The sequence below is a fragment of the Strix uralensis genome, chromosome 5, assembly GCF_047716275.1.
Source record: "Strix uralensis isolate ZFMK-TIS-50842 chromosome 5, bStrUra1, whole genome shotgun sequence".
Taxonomy (NCBI): Eukaryota; Metazoa; Chordata; class Aves; order Strigiformes; family Strigidae; genus Strix; species Strix uralensis.
Genome location: NC_133976.1, coordinates 72391986 through 72415928, shown reverse-complemented (window position 1 = coordinate 72415928; position 23943 = coordinate 72391986). Strand labels below are relative to the sequence as shown.

Genomic DNA, 23943 nt, shown 5'->3' with positions numbered 1-23943 from the left:
CTAGAAATGAATGATTTCGCTAACCTCTGAATGGCTATTTAACATTTGGACACATTTCCCATCCCTTCCTTCCAATAAGTCACGTGATAAACAAATTCACTTCATTAGAGTGTTAAAGTCCAAGATTTCACTTCCAACAGATTCGTTTCTGAAATATTTACAGGTAATACAGAAACTTTTCAGACTTTTGATTACTATATGCATTATGGAAAGAAAACATTTTGTAAATAAAAAATCCAATCTAATTCCATGGGGATTCCACAGAAATTTCACTAAATCTTATATACTTTACTGGGGAAGGGCCTGTATACTACAGTTTTAATTAAAATACTGTAACAACTTCTGGAACTCTACTGAAGGGACATAATTCCTCATTCAATTCTATCACAAGCTTCCAAAAACTTCATGTAAGAAACTATTTTCTATTAAATTTCACAAGGCATCTTCTTGTAGTGCACCATATGCTGTGTAAATAAGAATTCCTCTTTTAATCAGTGTGACCAAGTAGATTATATCCACAAGATGACATTAACTTAATTTATTACTATTTTTAAATGCAATATCCTTACATATCTGTATTATTTTCAAGAGCAGAATAAATGCGTTTGAAGGTTTTCCCTTAACCTAATATATCACAATGAGACCAAAAATCTTTCCAGTATAGCTATTAATGCTCATACTCCACACAAATTTAACTTTTTCCTGAATCAATTGTACATGGCCAAACACAACATGTTTCTCCAAAGCATGTTTTAAATTTAGTTAAAATAACGCAAGGCTGCAGTCTAGACCAAACACGCCATGAGCTAATCTTTTTCAGCTTTGCAGAATCATTTCAGCTTTTATTCCTACATCTTTACTGCCTTTTGCCAAAATATATGGCACTAGCATCTCAGCATTTCTTGCCTGCATTAACAGAGGATGACTGCTTTGATTTCTCCTTAAAGTGTTTAATAGGGGTAGGCAAGCCTTTAAAAGCTAGAAGTTTTTGGATACGTATCTGAAAGGTAGCTGCTTGCAGCATTTAGCCTTTCTACAAGCAGTTTGTTCTCCTTAATTAATGAGAACTCTCTCTGCCACCTTCCAAATGGCAGAGTGGAGTTATTATCCCTATTTAATAGATGAGGAAGCAGATCCGGAATCACTTGATTCAGCTGAGGCTGTCCCAACCTCCTCACCTCCAGCCATGAGCCACTTTACAGACCACTGCTCAAATCAACGCCTTGGACTGGGGACAGGTGCCCCTCACAGTAAAGGGGGACACCACTGCCATCATATAATGCCCTCCCAGTCCTCTCCCAGCGCCCTCAGGTCTGCACCCAAATTACAGGGAATATAATCCAATTCACTCCTTCTGAACTTCAGCTGCTCCTGCAAGCTTGCAGCCCTTGCAAGAACAGCAGCAACAGAGTAAGGCATTGAAATAATGGGTTTTTTAAGTAAATGGAACAAGTGTAACTTGGATTCCATATCCAAATCCCAAATGAACTGTGGATTTAACTTGAAAGCATGCAAAAATCCTAATTATGCTGCTGAATTGAGATCGGGGAGCAGATAAACTGGCTCCATGGAATCAACAGGACTTTCACTGCTGACTTTGCTGGGGCCAGGGTTCGACTCCAACTGAAATTCTGTGAATTTAAATTGAAATTCTGTAAATCAGGTGATCCTTTACAGGATCTGATCTAATACCAAAGGAATTCTGAAAAGGTAAACAGGAATTCAGCTCCTGGTGTTGTAGCTTCAAATAAGAAGAAAGGGGTAGCAAAGGAAACTGAAAATACACCACGACCCCATTACACAACTGGTCTTCAAGAAAATGAAGAAGATAATGCGGACAGCATAACATGCTCCCAGAAAAGAGAATCACCATCCTCAAGTGGCTGCCTTGTAAGCAAAGGGGACTTCTGCTCACGGATATTCAGGTTTCTAAAACTTATAGATGATTCTACTACCTACCACAGGTACCAAGTCCTCCATTGTTTTTTTTTCCAATTACAAAAGTTAATAATGTGTGGAATTACACTAATTGGAATGAATGCATTAGCACAAAGAATCAAAAATATGATCTATGCAAAGGCAAAAATTCATATGGTCCCTGCTTTGCTATGACACAGGGAAAACTTTAACGTGAAAAATACAAGGGCACTTTCTTCTGGATGCTGGCTTTCTTGCAGATTTTGAGATAGACGCTGAAGTAAATGCCATCCTGTATATAGTAGAGATCTCATCTTCTAGTATTGACAATTAGGGTTGCAACATCAACTCCTGATACCGTGAGGAGCTGGTGAAAAAAATGACAGCAACCTGTAATTGCCTGTGCTGGGAAAGCGCAACTGTGCACTCTGCAACTCACTGCAATATCCACCACGAATGAGTTGCCATAAAAATGGTGCAGGTACCACTTGAGTGCCTATTGCTTTCAGCAAATTGGAAATAAGCCACGTAGCAATGTTTTGGTTGATTTGTTGGTTCTCATGTGAAAACTGCTTAAGTTGTCCAGCTACAATACAGCAGCCCAGCCAGGAGCCACTGCTATCAGGGTAGCAGTGGAAGATGAGGAAAACATAGAAATTGCTCTGGTAGGAAAGGTTTGATGCCATGAGGTGGGAGCAACCCCAGCTCTGCTGGTACATCAGTAGGGCAGGCAGCTTCTGGATGCCCCAGGAAATTGCTCTGCCTCTCCAGTTTCTGCATGGTGAAGTGCGACACAAACAGGAGCACTAGCTCTTCCTCTAAGTACAGACAAATCACTTACAGCTCAGAAAAACTGGATGCACATAGCCGTTCTGGATTTTCAAATAATTAGGCTTTATGTGGTGTTCTCAGCAGCATTAGCAGATATGCAGTAAACATAACTACATCTACATTTTGAAGAGGGAAAAACCTGCAGCGGTTTAAGTCTTTCACTGATCCAGCCATTTATTGTCATGTCTCTTTAGAAAACAGTAGCCTATAGTTGTATCATGTTTACCACTCCCAAGATATGTATTTCACAACCCTAGCCCTCCTGAAAATAAGTCTTCCCCTCTTAAGGATAAGAAAACAACAACAAAATGAAAATTAAAAGTTGAAAGACAATAAATTGTTTTCCTATGAATTTTTTCACGCTAAAGTAATAAATTAAAAATTCCTGATTTAAACAAACAAGTGCTTGTAACCCTCAAATGAAAACTAAATACAAGAAATATTTTCTCCAAATATTTCTATTTTGCTAAAGCAAATTAAAGAAAACATTCGACCATTCTGACTTAGCTTACATCCCTCTGCCCTGAGACATGGCTGCAGATAGAAGAGGAATTGTTCCAAATACCCATCAATCCCCAGAAGGCAAGGCCCGGCCAAATAATTAGATGTTGAGCAAAAGGCTTATTCCTTGTTCCTTTCTATTTACAACACCTTTCACGTAAATCCTTGGGTCCTTACTTAACTTTTATCGAAAAGAAAACGCTTGACATTTTGGCCAGGTAACTACTCAGCAACACTGAATTAGGACTTCAGACTGTGACACACACAACTGTCACATCCACAAATATTAATAAAAGGCTATTACTTGAAACAGAGCTAGAAAAGCACCTTCAAGCATGAGCCCAAAACCACACATCACTGAGTTCTCTCCATCGGATTGAGGACTTCTGTCTAAATAAAGCTGAGCGACAACCTCTGACTTGCTAACTGAGTTTTAGAGAAGCAACGGCAAAGGATAAGAAAAGCCCTTTTCAAGACGTAACATAAGAAAACTGCTAAAGGCTGTTCTAAATAAAGAATGTGAGCCTTTCTTAAAGCCATCGTTACTAAACAGCCACGCTCCTGGGGCGGGGGGGGACCAAAACAAACCCCACACATTATTTTTGTTCTGCCATAGTCATGAATGTTTGCAGAAGTCCCCCTCACCACTCATGTCATTTTGCACCTGGAGGATGAAGAGAACTTATTTCTTTGTAACTTGGAGCCAAGAACTCAGCTCTCTCCAGATCCTCTGGCTGGAAACTGCCCACCTTTCCTGCACACTGCCAGGGCTTGCCTTCCCTTTTTATGCCAGCTGCCTGCCAGCCTGGGGTAAGAGCGAAAACCAAATATTGCAAAGCAGGTCACGAGTGATCTGAGCAAAGTATGAGATCCAGGGACTCTGACACAGACTTACTCTGGAGATATTTAATCCTTCTGCCTTAGTTTTCCTGCCTGAAAAAAAGCAGCAACTATCAATTACCTACTTTGTAGGTCATATATTTGCAAAGCCCTCAGGGAGATGAAAAGCATTATACAAACTATATGCACACATGTTAACGCTGATTAATTTTCTCTGTGCAAACATATCCTTTTTTCTTCTTCATTGCCCCTCCTCTCATTATATCAGCAGTCTCATCTGGAGGAGGATGAGGAACTGCTGACGGCTGAAGTATTTTCCGCAGTTGTTCTTTTGAGATTCAGAAATGCAACCACTCAACACAACCCTGTGTTCAGCTGACTGTTTCCTTAATAGCTTTGCGCTTTCATGTGTTTCCTCATTTTCTGTTACATGAATTTAAAGCAATCTGATTTCCAAGTTAATTTGAAATGATGCAAGATCCATTATTTGAGGGTATCGTTTGCGAAATAACTCCAAGGGACAACTTTCACTCACTATACTTTCAGGTACACACTCAGCAAACAAAAGCAGGGCTAGTGATGTGAATACATTTAGCAGGATTTGACCCCAAAACAATGTCAGTATATAGCAGAGCACAGAGATATAGCCTAACTGCATAAGAAGCTTGTAATAAACACAACAGCTTCTACACAGCCTGAATTTTACACCAATGAGCAGCCCTTTTGTGATAGTGCTTATACACATGATGATCAGAATATGCATACAGCTCTGCAAAAGACCACCTGTAAGCGTTTTAGGATTTTCTGATCCACGTTTTCTGAGGAATACAATTAAAACATTTTGTGGAATAAAACTATTGTTTCCGTTATCACAAAGTAATCTAGAGTGGAATTGAGGACTTGTGCTTTGTCAACAGCTCCACAATGGCAGTTCCTATTAGAGATAACAGATGTTGACCCTCTGCACCTGAGGGTAGAATTTGGCTTTCTGACTTGCAGCATCCAAGAATGACCATTTATGCTTATGACTGGAACAATCTGCACTGGCACAGGTTGTCCAGAAAGGCTGTGGAGTCTCCCTCCTTGGATATAGATACTCAAAAGCTGTCTGTACAGGGTCCCAGGCAACTGGCTGTAGGTGGCCCTGCCTGAGCAAGGGATTTGGATGACCTCCTGAGGTCCTTTCCAACTTCAACCATCCTGTGATTCTGTGAAATGGGCAAGTCTGGTGCATCTTGGATGAATGTCCTCTGACTGCCACTGCAGCCTCTGGTCTGGATACTGTGGAGATGTCAGAAGTAACACCTCAAAGTTGTTCTTGAGTAAATGCAATCAGAAGCACCCAGACTGCTGAAGTGACAATTGTTAGAGGCTGGAAGCTGAGTGAAATCCCATGGCAGAGGCTGAGGGATGGAGAAGTGGCTGGATTTTCCTCACCCTCTTCAACAAGTGTCAATCCTCCACTCTATGCAATCAGTAGCTTACAGGCAAGTAGTCATGTGCATATACCACAACTGAAGCCAGCACCCTTTTAAGGCAGCAAGAGTCACCTTTGTTTTTACTGACCACCTAATGTAGTGGGAAAGCTAAGCAATACTACAATAAAAATATGACAGGTTAACTTTTCAGCTGCTGTCCTTAAGGTAAAGCCATTGGACAATTTGAGTTGATAATGCTACCAAGAAAAAAGAGTCTTGGGGGCCAATCCTCAAGAAACAACATCTCATCTCTGTATTGAGCTGTTTCAAGCACACCAAAAAATCTGTGTTAAAGAAAAAAAAAAAAACAAAAAGGAAAGGATTTTGGGTAGCTTTGCTCCTGCCAAGCAATCTGCTCTCAACCGACTATAAAATCTCCCATGGTATCATGACAGAACTCAAAGGCAGAGAACACACTGACTAGCAATATAATGTTTGAAGTACTGTAAAAAGGAAGAAGCAATCATGCCTGCTTTTAGAAAATGGGATGGTGGTCTCATTAGAAAGGAATTCAATTGCAATAATTACCTCGGCATGTAAAGGACTCGCTCTGCCACCACAAATCCCACCCTGAAGAAGAGGTTGCTGGCTGGGATGAATGGGAAAACCAGGAACAACAAGCCAACCAAAACTTCTTTGTGTTCCAGTTTCTGCAATAACACAAAATTAAACAAATATCAACTAAAAAAAATTCAACTTAATTCACCACTAGCTTTCCCCTTTCTTTTTGAGATTCTTATTCATTAAAAAAGCAACTTAGATTAATGTTTGATATGTTCTGCATTTAAAATAAACTATTCCAAGACACTGCTCTTCCATACTTACGCACTGTTTGTGCTTCTGATATGCCCAGAAGGTACACAAACACTAACCACAGTGTGTATTATTAGCCTTGGTATCTTTTCCACGGTCAGCTCTATTGTATGCAGCTCTCTTGAGATGGCATAGGTAGTACTTAAGATATGCCCCATATTGGTAATACATAAGTATAGAATAGCGTGAATGCATACATTAGCATGTCTACCACAGTGTGGCTGTATGTAAATACACAAACACATCACATACGCACAGACTGCTGTGTTCAATCCTAAATGTTTATCACGGAGAAAAAGCTGTTCAATAAGTCACATTTTGTGTAAAGAAAACTAGCCCCAAATGGCACACTAATGCAGTCATTTTATCCCTTTCAAGACAATATTTAAACTTGAATGATACTTTTGCACATAAGGTCTCCATGCTCATACACAGTTGGAAATTTGAGACATACTATAGGTAAAAATTAATGTCTTTCACTTGAGCTCAGTTAATGTCCTTCACTTGAGCTCTGTTTAATGTTGGCTCGCTCTTTGAGGAGAAATGGAATTGCCACATGCAATTCAAAACAACTGCAATCTGCACGGCTGACACAAGCGTCTCAGGATGCTGTGATCAGCAGCAACTGCTGTTCCTGCCACAGAGATGCCCAAGCCTCCTCAGGCAACTTGAGTTTCAGATTTAGCTCCACCCCAACAGGGTGAATCAGTTCATGCTTTCTGTTGATGATCTCAAAGAATGACATCAGGCTAACAGAAGCGCAGCATCAGGTCTGTTAAATTGCCCAGGCAGACATCTGCTTTCCTGCCCTGCAATGCCGCTGCAGCACCCTTCTGTAGTCATTGGGAGAAGCTTTGTCATGCTTAGAAACACATGCAACCAGCATCACTTCATGGTTGCAGCACTTTCTAATTGTTTTGGGCAATTTCTCACCTTTGGAGAGCAAATTGACTTCTCTTTACTGGAGGGATCTAAATTTAGAAGCATTGAACAAGATTTCTGTGTAGAGGAGCAGAGCCTGATCAATCATGTGTGGCCGAGCAGTACCACCCGTCTTGCTTTTATACAGCTACAGACTGTGACACCAGTTACCACTGGCCTAGTCAATAGCTGAAATTCAGAAGTTCCAGCATTAAAATACATTCATCCTATTCTGTGGGAAAGACAATGAACATTTTCTATGGGTACCAAACGCCTGTACATGTCAGGAGGCTCTGACATTGCCTTAGAGAAGAGGAACCACAGAATCACAAAAAAAGTGCACTGGCTTCCCCTGACTCAAAGAGGAATCATGAGGCAGAGAGGGGAACAGAATTCATGTCTCGACTTCTTTATCAATATCTGCTTTAAACAACACCACAGTTACCGGCTTCTATTATTTTTGCAGTGTCTTGGAATCACACTTACTAGTGCCTTCTTGCAGTCACAAAGAGCACCTAAAATACGTTATTCCCAGAGCTGAAGCTGACACCAATCTATAAAGCTGATGAGCAGAGGTGCCTGGTAATGGTCATTTTGGCTTGTAATTACAATAGAAAATTGAATAGAGAAAAAAAAAAAAAGGATTAAGAATGATTTCTCAACTCAATGCAAATTATCAGTCCTAGCTCAACTCCAATTTCCCTCCCACCTAGCTCTGGACATATACTCCATTTCTCTTCTGCCGTTTGACACTCCCTTCCCACTTTGTCTGGCCTAATTATGGTGCCCATTTGCTGCCATCACTCTACCCCAGGGGTTTAACAACAAAGACCCAGAGGCACAAGAAGGTACGTTAGGCCAAAGGGAGTGCACTGCTAATGCATAAAATGTTCTCTGTCCCCAAGATATGCTCTTGCTTTCAAATGAACCAGGTATCAAGTATTTCTCCAGTTGGTGTTCATTAAATCAATAATTGGGAAAGCAACCTCTAGTTAACATCTCTAGGAAGGACACAGTATTATTCAAGGATGCAGCACTGCAGATAAGCAAAGGAAACAACGTCGGAGAAAGACTAATAAAACCTGTACATCAAATGGGAAAGAGAAAAATGTAGGAATAGGCTCAGCTGAAGGAAAAAATGGTATTGTGTGCCCTTTCTCCCTTCACAACAAGTCACAGCTCTAGACTACTGTCATTGAGGGCTGCCAGCTCAGTCCCTTGGGCAGGGCTCCGAAACAGGAGCCCAGCACTCACAAACCAGCCTCATGAAGCAGCAGAGCCCTCCATGGTCCTACTTATTTCTGAAACAAGAAACATCTGGCAGCTGGCGGTGCCCTTTTCAAAGCATTCAAGTTCAGGCAGAGGCTTTTGTGAAGAGCTGGTCGTTGAAGGCCAGGCTTTGGCTGATTTTGTGCTATGTGTGGTCCTGCCTGTGAGCCGGCAGATCAAACTGCTGAGCTTGTGCTGCAGTCACTCCAGAGCTCAGTTTGGGTTTCTAGCCTCTACCCAGCCACTAACTTTTCCAAAATTTGTACAGGCACTTTGTGTATTTGACACCTTGGTGCTGCAGCTGGGTCCTGCCCAGGACGAGAGGCTGGGGAGAGCCCCTGGGCAGGAAGAGCACATGGGGTTGATGGTCATCTGAAACTCATCTCTGGCCATTAATGAGATGGCCTCTGGCACAAGCAATTCCTAAATCACTGGCTGCCTGTAGTTCGGAATTTATACTGGAGGAAAAAGTTACCCTACTCACAGCCAGATTTTATTTCTCACTTCCTTAAATAGTTTCTACTGACTGATTAGACACTGCGCAAAACCAGCCTTTGCCCTGACCCGAGAGCTGCATGTTCTTCCATCCTATCCTTGCAAGGGCTGGAGGCACAGCAGATATCTGTCCCTGCCTTCCTAGAAAGGGCTAACATTTGCTCACCTAGGCAGCTCAGAGAAAACAGAAAAAAGGACAGGAATGCACCATGATGTGTTGGAAGAACTGTGTGTACCACAGGTGATAACGTAGACAGCTAAAAGCGACACAAGTCTCGTAAGACACCATATTCTCCTTTATCTTCTTCCCGATCAAAATTTAGTTAGCTGATTCACCCTTCCCCTGGAGGAGCTGGTAGATTTATAAATGAACAAATAAGCAGGACAGAATGGTGCAAGAACCTCAGGGACTGGTACTGTAGGGCTGCAGGAACAGAGGGAAGCAGCAACTTCCATCCAACACAAGCCACAGGAGATGCCCTCCACATGTTTTTTATTCAAAAAACTAACCTGTAGCTTGTTACATTTTTCATAGGAAAAAAAAAAAAGAAATATTGGGACCATTTATTTGGTTTAACTACTCTGGTCATATAAACCCACTCAAGAGATAGCTGAGGTAAGGTGGCAGAACCAGCATCTTCCAGGTGCCTGGAACAGTAGTAAAAGCTTTTAAAGAATAGTAGGCAATTTTGTTTGTCTTCATTTTTACTTAAAATAAAAAAGCTAGGACTAGAAATTATAGATCACTATATTCCTTTCCTCTTAAAGATAGTGCTATCTTCCTATCTGTCACAGAGGTCTCTGGGGGGAAAAAAAAAAAAAAAAAGCACCTTTGAATTAACCCTAGAATGATTCCTTTTATTAAAGACAAGCCAATCTCAAATCCAAAGAGCATTCCTTGTAACATAATTTGGTGGGGGTTCTCAAATTCACATCTACCTCTAATTACTATTAGGCCTTCATTATACTGTAACCAAAGAAGAAGAAAAAAGAACAAAAAACCCAACAACAAACCAAACCAAAAACCATTAAAGAAGAATTTTTTTAACCTGCTACTTTTCATAGACTTATCAAAGAACTAAAGAACACCACTACTTCTCCCAAAGGTAAGGCAAAAAATTGCCACACTATCTCAAACAAAATAGCAAAGAATCACTCCAAGGCCAAAAATTATCAACACAGCAATAAATGTCAAAAATTACTTCCTTGGCAATTTGGGGGAAATGGAAGAAAGTCTTGAGTTTACAACTGAAAGAGATCTCCCCATATTACATACAAGACATATTCCTGAGCCACAAATAACTATTTGCTGACTACTGTTAAATCACAAGTCTTCTACAAGCCAGAACCCACAAAGTACAGGAACAGGAGGTATGCAGATTACTTTGACACATCTGTCATAAACTATGGACTTTCATAAGACCACTGTAAATTCCCTATTTTTCCCATTGTGAAAGCATCGTCTGAGGTGCCAAATGCATTAAGTCTCACACTGTGATAGCAGAACTTCTGTTCATATCCCCCAGCACCTCCAAAGGCTGAGCCACTGGAAAGTGGAGCTGTGAGGACAACCTTCCTCCCAGGTGGACAAGGTTACACCTTGAGGAAAACAGCAGCTGGGCAAATAAGCCCAAGCAGATTCCATTCTGTTCTACCTTGGAATGTTTCCAAAGGTGTTTATACATGTTTGCCTGTTCGATGGGAAGGTGGCAATCAAATGGGTTTAATATCTTCCTCTAACATTTTATTTTAAGAATGAGGCAAGTGTCACCTCTCCACCATTCAGAACCAACAGCTCCATGGAGTAAAGACTTCCTTCCTACCAAGAGCATAAATCACCCTCTGCCAGCAAGCTCTGGATGGTCCATTACAGCCAGTGAGATGTTATGCTTGGAACATCTGACTGCAAGTGCAGAAAAGTTGGTATCCAGGAAAGTTGGTAGTGCATGGCTGTATAAAAGCAATGACTGCTATTATACATTTTGAAATGCTTGCAGTCCTAGGAGGTAAGTGTATTATCCATCAAAAGAGACACAGAGATTCAAAGAAGCTACATGACTGTCTGTAGACCACTGACAGAGGATTTACACTTCTTCCATTTATTCCTAACATCCATTTGTAAAAACCCTTAATGCAGACTGCACACAAACTTAATTCATGTATTCCTGTTGTACCAGTCACTCGTGAAGCCACAGGCAGCTCGGCAAAATGACTCCTCACTGGCCTGCACCAAACCACTGGCAGCATCTCACCTGGCAAGAGGTCAGGATCTGCAAACATCTACTCTTGCACTTTCCATACATACAGTATTAAAGATAGAAGGGATGGTGTAGAAGCATGTCAAATTCACTCTGCATTCATGCATAAGGTGATAAAAAGCAAACTTGAGCTAATCAGGAATCAACCCTAGGGATTTGTTCCTTCACAGGAAAAAAAAAAAAAATCTGTTGATGGAAAGCTTGCAGAAGCAAGCACTGGGTGCTCTCAAGTCCCACCTCACTGATGCTGGCACAGACAGATCGTGGCAGAGCTGTACCACACTCCATGTACCATCAGCATGGTCTCCTTTAGGTCACCAGCAGAAATCAGGATGGGACACATACATCTTTATCTTCTGTGGCCGAACAGGAGGGCACTGTGGAGCTGTGGGTGTTTTGCTCTGTTGCCTGTGCTACAACTTCCCAGCAAATGATGCCAAAAGTCAGGTGTCAACAGATGGTCTGAAAAACTCAGTTTTTCAGGTAAGAAAAAAGTAACTTCCCAGCTTCAAATCTGGCTCAGACACCCATCTTAATCGGTTTGCTCCTACAAAAAGAGCCACAAATTCTGTGATCTCTACAGTTTATCAGAAGTTTTATTCTTTCATCTCATTAAAAAAAAAAAAAAATCAGCATCTTCAGTAGTGCCAGCTGCTTCAATGCCAGGCTTAGCAACAAACTGTCTTCCTAAAATAACTGTTTTCCTTGGTGATCATCTAGTTCTGATAAAATCACCCAGTTACTACTGACTAGAATTAAGCAAATTCTATACTTCACAGATAGTCAAAAGCCATGGAGATTTCCAATGCTATTTTGACCATCACTGCTGACTGCTTATTAACTACCTGACACGTTGATCTTATTTCAAGCATTCAGCAACAACAAAAACTACTTTCCAGTTCACCAGCAGCAGCACCTATCCAGGAACTGGTGTACAGGCAAACATACACCAGTCAGAAACTGAACCAAAACCCTTGAAAGTATCCTTGGCTTCCTAACCCGGGGTTATCTGAAGAGAAATCCTTGGCACCTATCTCAGATCACTCTAAAGAGATCATTCACTTTCCGTTTCTAGAAGGAAGCAAGTCCTGGTCTGTACCACGAGGTAAAACAGCCTATTTTTCAGAAATGCTGAAAATGCCTAAAAACTTTGTTACATCAGTGGGAACTATGGATGCTCAACAGCTCTGGAAATCAGACTTTCCATTATGGAATAAAAGCAGAAAGTAGTCCTTTCCCAATCCCATAACCCACAGCAGGGCACAGAAGTATATTCTACCAATATTTTACTTTTTATTTTAATATCTTAAAGTAAAATTTTGATATCTACTACTTTCTTTTTCCCTGTAGACCTCAGCTATTCATTCATTCAGCTGTGTGTTTATGGTCTTTCTTGCCCAGGTTTCTAAAATTCCCTGAAGATATAAGCTCATCTTCCCAATCCTTAATCTCTGCAACTTTAAATTCCACTTGACAAGCCGATTTGAGCGGATGCAGGAGCACACACGTCTTTGAAAGAGAAATGGAACATTCCAAAAGGAAATAGGAAAGTCAACAAATTGCTCCAGGAATTAGAATAATGCTTTTGACCTTGTGGTTGTTTTCCCCTCTTCCCTTTCATTCTGTGACTGCAGGCTGTTTCACTACATGGGGAAAAAAAAGACAAAAGGAAAAAAAAAAAGTAAAATGGTAAAATTTGAACACAGGCACACTGCTTGCAGTACATAAAAGCATGATTTTTGGAAAAGCAACTCTGTTCACGGTGAGTTTGCTCTTAAGAGGTAACACAGAACAAGAGGATCTCAACAAAAATCACACAATAGTTTGGCACCCTAATATTAACTAAGACCAGGTAGCCACAATGAGCATCATTATCTGCGCCAGCTATAAATTGCTTGGTCCGCATTCCACCTACCCTCTCCTACTCACCACTATATTGTGCTACTCCAGAACTTTTCAGCTTTGAGTGGGACTTAAAATATTAACTCAAATCAGAAGAAAATGGTAGAAACAAAAAGAATTTCTTTGAAAATATAATTCAGTGTTAATGTGCTGAAAATGGCAGAACAACCTGCCCCTATGAAAATTACCTACCTAGCACGACAAACTCCTGCAGGAGTTAAGATCCTGTTTGATGAGATGCTGACTATCTTCATGGTGAGCCAAATCAGAACTACTTCAGCTACAGTTGTTTTTACTCAGAGCACCACAGTCCAAACCTGTTATTTCAGACATCTACCAAGAAAAAAAAAGAAATCTGATGCAAGAGGATAGTTCTTGTATTTGCTTTTTCAATTCAGAATGGCAATCATGTACAGGCTGAGGAAGGTTTCTTCTTCCTCTTGAGCCTGTCGGCTGGCACAGCAAGCACCCTGGGAAGGCTTTCGTGTTTCTTCCAACCCCACCAGGGACCCACAGCAGATCCGCTCGCGGCACTCAACACAGCAGAAACACGGCCGGTGAGGCATGCAGGGTGCCCGCAAAGGGCTGCCCCCCTTCCTCCAGCTTTCACTAAACAGAGTCTTTCTGGCTTATTACTCTCTCCCTGCAGCAAACATTAACAGAAGCAGCACAGAAAAACCTTGCTGCTAAGGATTAAGAGCATCAGTCCTGACCTTCTCTCTGTGTGGAAGGAATTCAAGTGGGCCCTCAGGAAAATGAAAGCAGGACTTATTTTAAATGGACCTTTTATGAAAATGACTGTGGTTTCCAGCTTGTCAGATAAATAGCCTTATTCACCTTGCCGTGCCTTTGAAGCAGGTATTGTTCTGGAAGTGTTGTGGCATATGATTTTTACTAGGCATACTTTCTAACTGTGCTGATACTACTGTAGAATATTATAAAAGGCAATTGTTCCCCAGAAAGGTCCATAAGATGTGATTTATTAATGAAATGCCAAACCTGGGAAACGAGGCAAAGGTCTCGGGAGTGCAGGGTAAAGTAAATAGCATGACAGAATACACATAATGAGTGCTAGCAAAAACAACAGAAGCATGCACACAAAGAGAAGATGCAAATGTATTTCTCTCCTTGATGCTATTAAACATTGTCAGATAAGAAATATAATCTGCGAGTGACTGAGGAATACGCTTAGATGATATTCATGCATATAAACCACCAGATAAATGGCAATATGATGCCAATTACAGCACAAATTAAAGTCATAATAATTTGGTATAAAATGCCTCTTCTTGGCTAAGAAGCAGTATGCAGAGAAATATAGAGGCAGCGGTACCTTAAAATTAGACCTGAAGTAAAAAACAACCAATTGTAACATATGAAACAAAAGGATAATAATATATATCTCAGTTGCATGTTATGAATATAACTTGAAAATCATCACAGTTTCCTGTACCGTATGTAGCCATGTCTCACACAGCAGCAAAGAATGTTCTTTAAAAAGATATATCTTAGAGGACACGAGAGGGTTTTTTTTAAATTGATGTGAAACATAAGTAGCACTCCCTCCTCAGACATGAGCAAACTGTTGCACACCATTACATGTTCCTGACAAACAAGCAGAAGGTGCTGTGAACCACCATAAGGTACCACCATAGCATTGGTCATGAGTATTAATGCAAGAAGAGGGCCAAGCAGTATGAGGTGCAATAAATTCCCCCAGACTGGTCAGGTACAAAAGCTACTGTTTCAAAGTAGTTTTCCAGATCAACTTGCTCTCAATTAACCCATTGCACACACAAGAGTTTTTCCACCATCAGCCCTCCACGTATCAGGTACCACATACGAAGTGGAATCTGATCCATCATATGCTGTGTACATACCTTCCCAGCCACAACTACAGGACAAGCTGCATTTTAATCACACCGCTAATTAAGCAGCATTTGCAAGAGCATGCCCAGCCTTTGTCACATCCCTGGCACGCTACTCAAAGCCCAGACTGGGTGAGGAAGTTCACCGCAAAGAGCTGAGCGGAACGTGGGGATTCCAAGACCTGACAGTGACTCCTGGTGCCTTGGCTAAAACAGCTCAAGAGAGGCCAATTTGCAGAGCATGCTGTGCATCTGTGTGGTGAAAAATCAAGTCTCAAAAGGTTTCAAAGTGCTGCTTAATGATGGACTGCAACTTTGCCACAATTAGTCACTATGAAAAAATCTTGGCCAGAGATGACAGCAAGGTCCTTTACAGCCACAGTGGGAGGTGTGCCAAGGAGCAGGCCTTTTATTTATTCCCATCAGGCCTCCTGAAAACAGACATTAATCATCATGTGTGATAGGGATGGCTATAGCAAGAGATGAGCATGGCTGTGCTCCTAAACACTGTGCAGAGCAACAAGTCCTTCTTGGAGAGCTGCTCACAGGGTGCTATTTGGCCAATAAGCAAGAGGGGTTAGCACTAGGCACATGAAACAACCCAGCGAATAAAAGTTATATACAAGGAATTAACAAAGTAATTTTTCAAGTGACTTCTTCAATGTGTAAGAAGAACAGCAGCGAAAGTGCATGAGGAGGATGAGGAGGAAGGCTTGTCTCTCCAAACAATAATGAACTGGGGAGTTGCCTTCTCTGTTTCTGCAGTTTTCAGCATAAAACCCCCCATCTAGTAACAGACATGTTCCAAGCAAAGCACAGTTTCTTTTCCTTCTAAGGTATAACAACATTCACAAAATGAAATGGAATAAGAAACCTTCACGCCTTAGATGTCCTTTATCAGCACTACACATACATGCCAACAGGGTTATTACCCTAATCAAACACGTCAGCAACAAATTAGCCCTGTTTAAAATTCAATGGCACCAAAGGCAGAAATCCAATACATGCATTCTCTAATTACAGTCCATGTAATATATTCTGAGAGTCTCCTGTGAGCTTGTTTTGTGGATGCACATGCATCACCTCTTGCCACTGAAAATCAGCTCAGTGTTCACTACACAAATGTCTACACTTGTGCCAAAATAATTTCTAGCATTTCCATTCTCCATGCCGCAGAAAGTGTTAGTGCCAATGAGAATGCATATGAGGTTCTGTCCTCTCATACCCCTGCACACCTACACACTCAAATGAAAGGCATACAAACTACATGCCTGTTCACTCTAAAACCATTCCTTAGAAAATTGCAAGCTACTGCTTTCAGGTTAGACTTTGCAACGAAAAAAGGAGAGAAAAATGGCTGCTAAGAGAGTTTTGTGTGTTTGTTCCAAAAAGAAAGCAGAACACTTACACTTTATGATACGTGAAAAATCAACTGATGCATCTCATGCTGCCTACAAGCTGCAAAATACTGAGAAAAAGCCTGTCTGGGGCTTGACTGAAGCATGGTCCTTCTTGAGGTGACCAATGTCATGTGAAAGGCTACTGCTGTTGCATTTGGAAAGAAACTTTCTTAAGAGCCTAACATAATGAATTGTGCCTGCAGTTCATGTGTCCTGAACTTCCCTCTCCTCACTGTAGAAGACATTCCTGAGAGTGTCTGAAGCCAAACAGGATAATTTATTTCCAGGAAATATGCCTCTTCCTACTGTTTGCTTTCCTCAATAATTCATACTACTCAGCACAACACAATCATCTTCATACCACTTAGTGGCAGTATCACAATTGAGACTCATAAAAAAAAAAAAAAAGAAAATCATTTCAGAAATTTAGAATTTCTTGAAAAGCAGAATACTTCAGCTACCTCTAATTATACCTAGGGCTGGGGGAAGCATGTCCAAGTTGACCCCCAGAAACTGTTGTTCCATGTTCACAGTGGTTTTGCTGGGAGGCTGTGAGCAGAGAGTGGTTAGAGCACTTTGTCAAGATGGTTCTGGTTTTACCTACATTAGATGCAAAAGCAGACCACTTCAGATCCAATTTATTGCATGTTTGGGGTTATCAAGGATAAACACAAATGAATCTACAAGATTAATTTCAAAGCATCCACTAAGTAAACGCCTGAAAAGTCAAATTAATGTTGCTTAATGCAACATTAACAGTGGTTAAGAGTAAAGCAGTGAACTTATTCTCACAAAAAATTAGAAGCTGCAGTTTCAAATCAAACAGTATTCATAAATCCAGACTGAATTGTTTTGCCTTTAAGAAAAAAAACAGAAGGAATAAAATATTATAAAATCTAGGCATTTAATGCACAAAGTGTTTTGAAATATTTTGTTTTGCAATTTGACAGAAGACAAACAATTCAATTACCCAAAGGAATCCTTCTGGATTATTGTTTTATCCAGAATAAAATAACACAAAATGTCTTTGGATAAGATTTTTTTTTCCCAGCAAACCAACAACATTTATCTTACACACAGTACCATTTTCAACAACAGGAGAAGAAATAAAAAGCAACCGAAACTTCAAAGAACACAGGATAAGATGTTTCAGAAGTGTTCAGTACTGGGCTAGTAAGAATTTTATCATTAACTTCCCTGGGAACAGGATTAGGTCTAACACAAACACTTCTGAGTATCTCTAGCAGTAAGTAATAGAAGCAGGAGGAATGTACAACCGGCAGGTAGAACTAGTGAATACCTAATAGGGTATTTTCCCATATTTCCCATACAGCATCTGTCAATGTATAATCTAAATTAATGACTGCAGTCTGGTTCATTTTCTGTCTCTTATCAGGAGCACAGGGAAGACTGCCAAGGTAGACTGAAGGATGTACATGACCTGCATGTTTTAGCATAACAGGTATTAAAAACCTGTCACTCCCCTACAGTGCTTTCCAGTGATACATATATTTAAGTAAGAGAAAGTTTTGTACTATTTCAAAAATTATTACCAACACCTTTCCTAAAGAAGCTTCCACAACACAACTGAGGAGGAAAAGCTTGTAACTTCCTATGATCCACAAAAAACCCTCTTTCATGTAAGTGCATACCTGATCTCAAATAAGTCTAGTACAACCTCACTTTCATTCCTGCAATATGATTAATGGTGGATCTGAAATGCTGAAATGTGAAGCATGGCTTACCAACTATATTATTTACACTAAATAACAATTTCCAGATCATTTCAGATTCCCCACATTCCATTACGCTGTTGATGGGAAATTGTCTCATCAAGATGTATCCAACGTTTAGGTTTTAGAAGCATAGCAAAGGTACAAATACAATAATTGATTTTATTTTCAAATGGCTCTGCAGATGACAGTTTCCAGTCCTGTTTGAAGCAAGTGTCAAAGAGCCTAATGATTATGGGAGAGGCAGAGACGCTTAACAACTTCAGTGGGGTTTGGATCATTAACAGTAATTGAATGCAGGACTCCAGGCCAAGTTTTGCCCTCAAATAAGACCAATTAGAGACTGAGACATTCAACTAGAGGGACATTTTCATCTGTTAAGCTTGCCTACATTAGTTATGTAGGGGCATGGATTTTTCACCTCAATCAAATGCATTTGAGAGGAAAACTTGTGCTCACTGACCATTTCACCTGAAGATTAGGAAACAAAAGATTTTAAACAAAATGTGGTCTTGCATGTCTTTTAGTGTTACCTTGAATGCAGCTATGCAGTGTAGGCTGAGCAATGTCATCACCAGCACCAGGAACACTGTGGCTAAGTTTCTTGCATCCCAGATGGACTCGATCAAAGGGATGCTGCCGACCTGCCAGTCGTAGCACAGGGTGATCGGTGCCAGCAGAAGCCACGCATTAAAGGCCAGAAGGTAGGAATAAGTTAGAAACCTGCAAAAGAAAACAGGTAACGTAATACATGGAATGACTGCCAACACATGAAACATTTTCCTTTGGCAATTACCACATACTCTATGGGAGGAATTAAAAAAAAAAAAAAACACCACAACAAAAAACTGCACGCATAGGCAATACCATACCTCTCTGTCAATAAAGAGATGCTAACACAGGTGAGAGGCACTTCAATAGGTTATTTAAGGAAATAACATGAGATCAATATGGTTTCTATGTACCAGCCTTTGGAAAACTAACAGATCTTCATCTCCCACTTGAATGTTAGATTTTTGAAGTGACTTTCTACCAGCTTCAAAGATAAATGAATAATGACTAAGCAGATACACACATTTATTGAACTGTTACACAGTTCACTGCATCATTCCTGCAATACACCATATCACACTAGCTGTTTAAGTTAGAATTCAGGATTTCTCCTATGTGCGGAATATTCAGCAATTAAAGTCAGACCTCTCTGTCTTTTCTCTTTGCATTTTGGCATAGAGAGAAAATAAAGAAGAAAGGAGGCACAGAGTGATTCTTGGCTGATCCCATCACAGCTTATTAGGGCTGGGGACAGCTTGAATGAGATGTGCCACAGACGTGATGGCGAAGTAGGGAGCCTTTCAAATTGTTGTAATCTTCATTAATTGGTATTCTCAATAGAGAGGAAATCAATGGGGAATGGAAGTGGGGAACATGCTGCCCTCTGGGAAGTATGCAGGCTTTCAGAAGACTGAACAAGAACAGCATGTTTGCAATTGGGCTAAAAAAAACCAAGAAAAAAATAAAAAGAAAACAAGAAAAGAAAAAAAAAATCAACTCCCCAGTCTTTTGCTGTTTGGCACCTACTTGCCCAAAAGGGCATCCCCCTCAAACCACATTTACAAAAGTTCAAATACTTTTATATGCAAGAGGCTGCAGATTATTCCAGCAATCGTGAAGTCAACCAAGAAAAATTGCGACAGCCTTACAACAGACAAACCCTTCCTTGGCTCGCAAATGGAAAAATCCACATTGTACACAGCACCAAAGATGGCAAATACTCAAAGAGAAATGAAATTATATTCTATCCTGCATAGGATTTCTTCCATCTGAGCCAGCTTTGACTGTTGTTATCACACCCAGTTGCCATGGTACCTTAGCAGGTTTATTAAAATGGTAACAAAGGATGCCCGAGAGATGTCAAGCCATGTAAACAGAGGATTGTTTCACTCGCCACTTACAAACATGCCTCTTGGGGTCAAAATGCAGCCTCTTACAACAGCACTTACAACATTGTATTGTATTTGTTATAATGTTGTAACGTTTGTTCGCAGTCAGGTGTTGGGCCAAGACACAGCGATGAAACAGGCCTAAATTTTTGTGAAAACATTTTTAAATAATCACAAACAGTTAGGATATCAGTTTCTCTTCTCATCTGAAAAACAAACATCTCCAGCAGCACAGCCACCCAAAGCAGGGAGGCTTACACAGCTGGAATAACGTTTCATTGTAAACAGTGGAAAAGGCACATTCTCATTTCCCCACATATCTAAGTTCCCAATTCTGATGGAAATGGAATATTCCCACATTTTTAAGGTTTTCAGCCATTTGGTATATTTCTCTTCCAACCCCCCATTTTCCTTCTCTTTGCCACTCTGCAGTAGTAAACAAGGGGAAAAGTCAGAGAAAATCCATCTTCTCTCTTAACCAAGGCAGCGATTAAAAAGCCAGTTTCTATTTAAGAAACCATCCCTCAAAACCATTTTGATTGTTCACTATTTCTAAAGAAACAAATACATCTTTTCTAGTCACCAAGCCAATCTTTTCTGGCCCACATTACAGAGAAACACAGCAATACAAAATCTGGTGGATTTAATTAATCACACCAAGGTGCTCACTCGTGATGTTATTATGTGTGGCCTGGCCCCACTTCTGCTCGGCCACAATACAAAACGGACTTCTGTATCAGCCTCAATACAACATCAGCTCAGGAAAGGTTGCCAGCATTTATTTACAGCTACTTATTTAAAAGCCAAACTGAGATCCATTTCTAGCTTTACTTCTATAAGAAAAAGCATGTTTATTTATGTCAATCTGAACAATGTTGTGGCATAAGATATTGTTACATGTGTGTATATTAGACAGGATTTTCAGAAGCATTGAGATAGTTTTGCATTTGATGCCTCAGAAGAGCTCCGTTTTTAGAGGGAGTGTCTTATGCCCTGGCATATTAACATTTTCAATAAGCATCACAATATTCATGGAAGTTTGGATGCAAACCACAACACATACCAAAAGCCCTCCCCTACTTACTCAGACTGGGCTGCTGGGTTCGAAGGAATGAGATGACATCTGGGATCTTTGCAAACTGCAGCATTGCAGCTAAAGTGGACTAGTTGCTTTTCTGCATCTTCACTGATAAGGCAGGAGCTGATAAATTGTTACGCAGCACAGAAGAGATAAACACAGCTTGCTGCCATAATAAATTGAGTCAGTTTAACAAATTTTAAGAGGAATTCAGGATATCCAGATTAGTGTGCATTAATGCATTTCTGCTGGAAGGTTAGGACAAACTGCTGTTGAAGACGAGAAGACATGCTCCAAGACATGCACGGATTGGGAGAGGTTTGTAAACAAGTCTCTCTTTCCATGTGCTTGTGGGGTTTCCATCTTCCTTGGGAGCCACGTGCACAACTTGTTGCCAGAGGCAGGTCCCAGAGGAGATGAACAATCACTCTGTTCCATTACAGCAATAATTAGTGTCTTAAATACATTATGCCAACAGCGCTAGACTATTTTAAAGCCTGTGACAGTCATTACCATCTATTCACGGTTAACTGGTTCACTTCTCCAGACACCCTACTGGAGAAACCTTGGCCATGCCTCTCATCATCAAGCCCGAAGACGCTCACTGAACGTGCATGTGCCATCAGCAGGCACGGAAGCAAGATCCAGGAGGGCGCTGCCTGATTTTAGGAGGCGTTTGTTAAGCTGCAAGAAAGCCTTGAGGGAGCTCTGATCCAGACAAAAGTTTGGATGCGCTCTCAGCATTGGTAACATCTCCTTGAATGTGATAGATGGCTGTATAAAATAAAGCACTACAAACTATTGCTATTCTAGGTACTAGAAACAGAAAAATAACAGGATGCTAATAATAGTTACTGACAATTCAGTGCTGGTTTTTACTTATGGCTCTGAAAAGCATGTAATATTCTTTTACTTGTATCACAAGGCTAACCAGGGAGAAAGCTAAATGCAGGAGAAACTTTGGAAGAACCCTCTCACCAAAGCTGACACCTCAAGGAAATAATTTGCAAATTTTGAAAATACTCGAAGATTCATGGAATCATTCCAGGAGCTAATTACATCTCAGCGGCCTACCTGCACAGGGCAACAAAAGTATTTTCATTTAATTACTTGACTAAGTGAATTACATTTTAAATTAATGATCTTTTGTATATTGCTCTTCATGTCTGCTGGAATTCCAAGGCAGAAAAATCCCTGCTTGTATCATCTCCCACTCAGTTAATCCCAGGCAAAACTGGTGAGGTGATTGGAAGAACCTGCCTCTTAATTGGTAATCAGTTTTCCCCCAGGTTGGGTAACAGCATTCACATTACAGCAGAGTCTTTTTTTTTTTTAATTTGCAAATTGAACATGGAAATTGAAGTTTCAGCAGGTATTCAAGTGTTTCTTTTCGCTTCTCAGCATCTCTGGCATGTTCAGAAAAACACAGCTCCTCCTGCAGGTAGCAGGTGTTGTCATGGCAATCTAGTTTGCTTAGTTTTAAATTTTTTAGTTTAAATGTACTGTTGCACACTTTGAGACAAATACAGGATGACTCATATCTAGAGCCTGTTGCAGAAAACAACTATCTGAACTGATTGCTTCTGCTGCAAAAATGAAAGTAAAGGGTACTACTTTCATTTCAAATCCACAAACAATACGACAGAAAAATACTTGAGGGATTGTCTGTTACCCTTTGCTGTAATAGAGACTAATGAGCTTGGAAAAGCCTTAGTCTCAGCTCTGCCGAACCCAGACAATCAGAGTGCATGACGATTGTGAGACAGCTAAAAAAATACAAGATTTATAGAAATTTATGAGGAGTTTCATTTGCTTTCTGATTTTGGAGCATTTTAGGCCTTTTTTCCCTGGCTCCCAGGTACTGATACAGATTTCTTTCTAAAGCTGTGCTACGCAAGCGATCACAAGACTCAGACTGTGCCTCACCGAAGCTGCATACCAAAGCAGGGACCAGTGACTCTATTCTTTCTAGGTGCCTACAGTGGTGCAGCCTACAACCTACTCAGTTCTGGGACAACCCATCCCTGACAACCAACCTTACCCCCAAAGACCCAGCAGAGTATCCACCTGCAAGTGGAAGATCTTGTTGCACTGGGTATTTTAGTAAGGCAAAGGCAAAATATTCTTCTGGATGGGAAAAAAATGGACCTATCTGGAAGACATGATAATAGTGCACTTAACTGGTATTTGGAAAAAGAAGGGGGTGTAGGAAGAAGCAGGGGGGATCTGAAACAGAAGCAAGAAGATAGTCGTTGCCCTTTCAGAAGTCACAGACCTTATTAATGCTCTTCTGAGCTGATGACCTCCACACTACCAGGGACTCAGAGAAGTTTTGGTTCACTGTAAGGGAGAGAAATGCTCCTTTATCATGGAAAAGAGCTTCTCACTTGCATTAACAGCTGAACTGATTTCAGCTCAAGGCTCTCTTCATCCTCTACAAAGCCCTAAAACCAAGTGTGTTTGATGAGCTGCTTCACAATAATGTCCTCCTAGGACACATGTGGCTGCAATTATAACCAGGTGGTGGTATTTAAGGATATTGTCTTAAAATTGTATATATTTGTGCTTCCCCTGGGGAGCTACCAGTCCAGTCATACCTTCCCACATTGAGTTTATTTTCCTGCTCTATATATTGTCAGCCTAAACATTTTCTTTTCATAGCCTTAGAAGAAAAAAAAAAAAAAATCACAGTGTCTATC

The 23943-nt window shown here is 40.6% G+C and overlaps 1 protein-coding gene across 2 annotated transcripts in view; it reads right to left on the bottom strand.

Moving 5' to 3' along the window:
* TMTC1 (transmembrane O-mannosyltransferase targeting cadherins 1) overlaps positions 1 to 23943 on the bottom strand; it is a 185358-nt gene that overhangs the window by 57432 nt on the left and 103983 nt on the right. Inside the window, exons 9-11 of one of the 2 annotated variants that reach the window (XM_074871591.1) lie at positions 21251 to 21367; positions 18760 to 18949; positions 6096 to 6217 (exon numbers count right to left, since the gene is read on the bottom strand). In XM_074871591.1, coding sequence (XP_074727692.1) covers positions 6096 to 6217; positions 18760 to 18949; positions 21251 to 21367 — 429 coding nt within the window. The remainder of the gene's footprint in view (positions 1 to 6095; positions 6218 to 18759; positions 18950 to 21250; positions 21368 to 23943) is intronic. The other variant, XM_074871590.1, reaches the window with a different exon arrangement.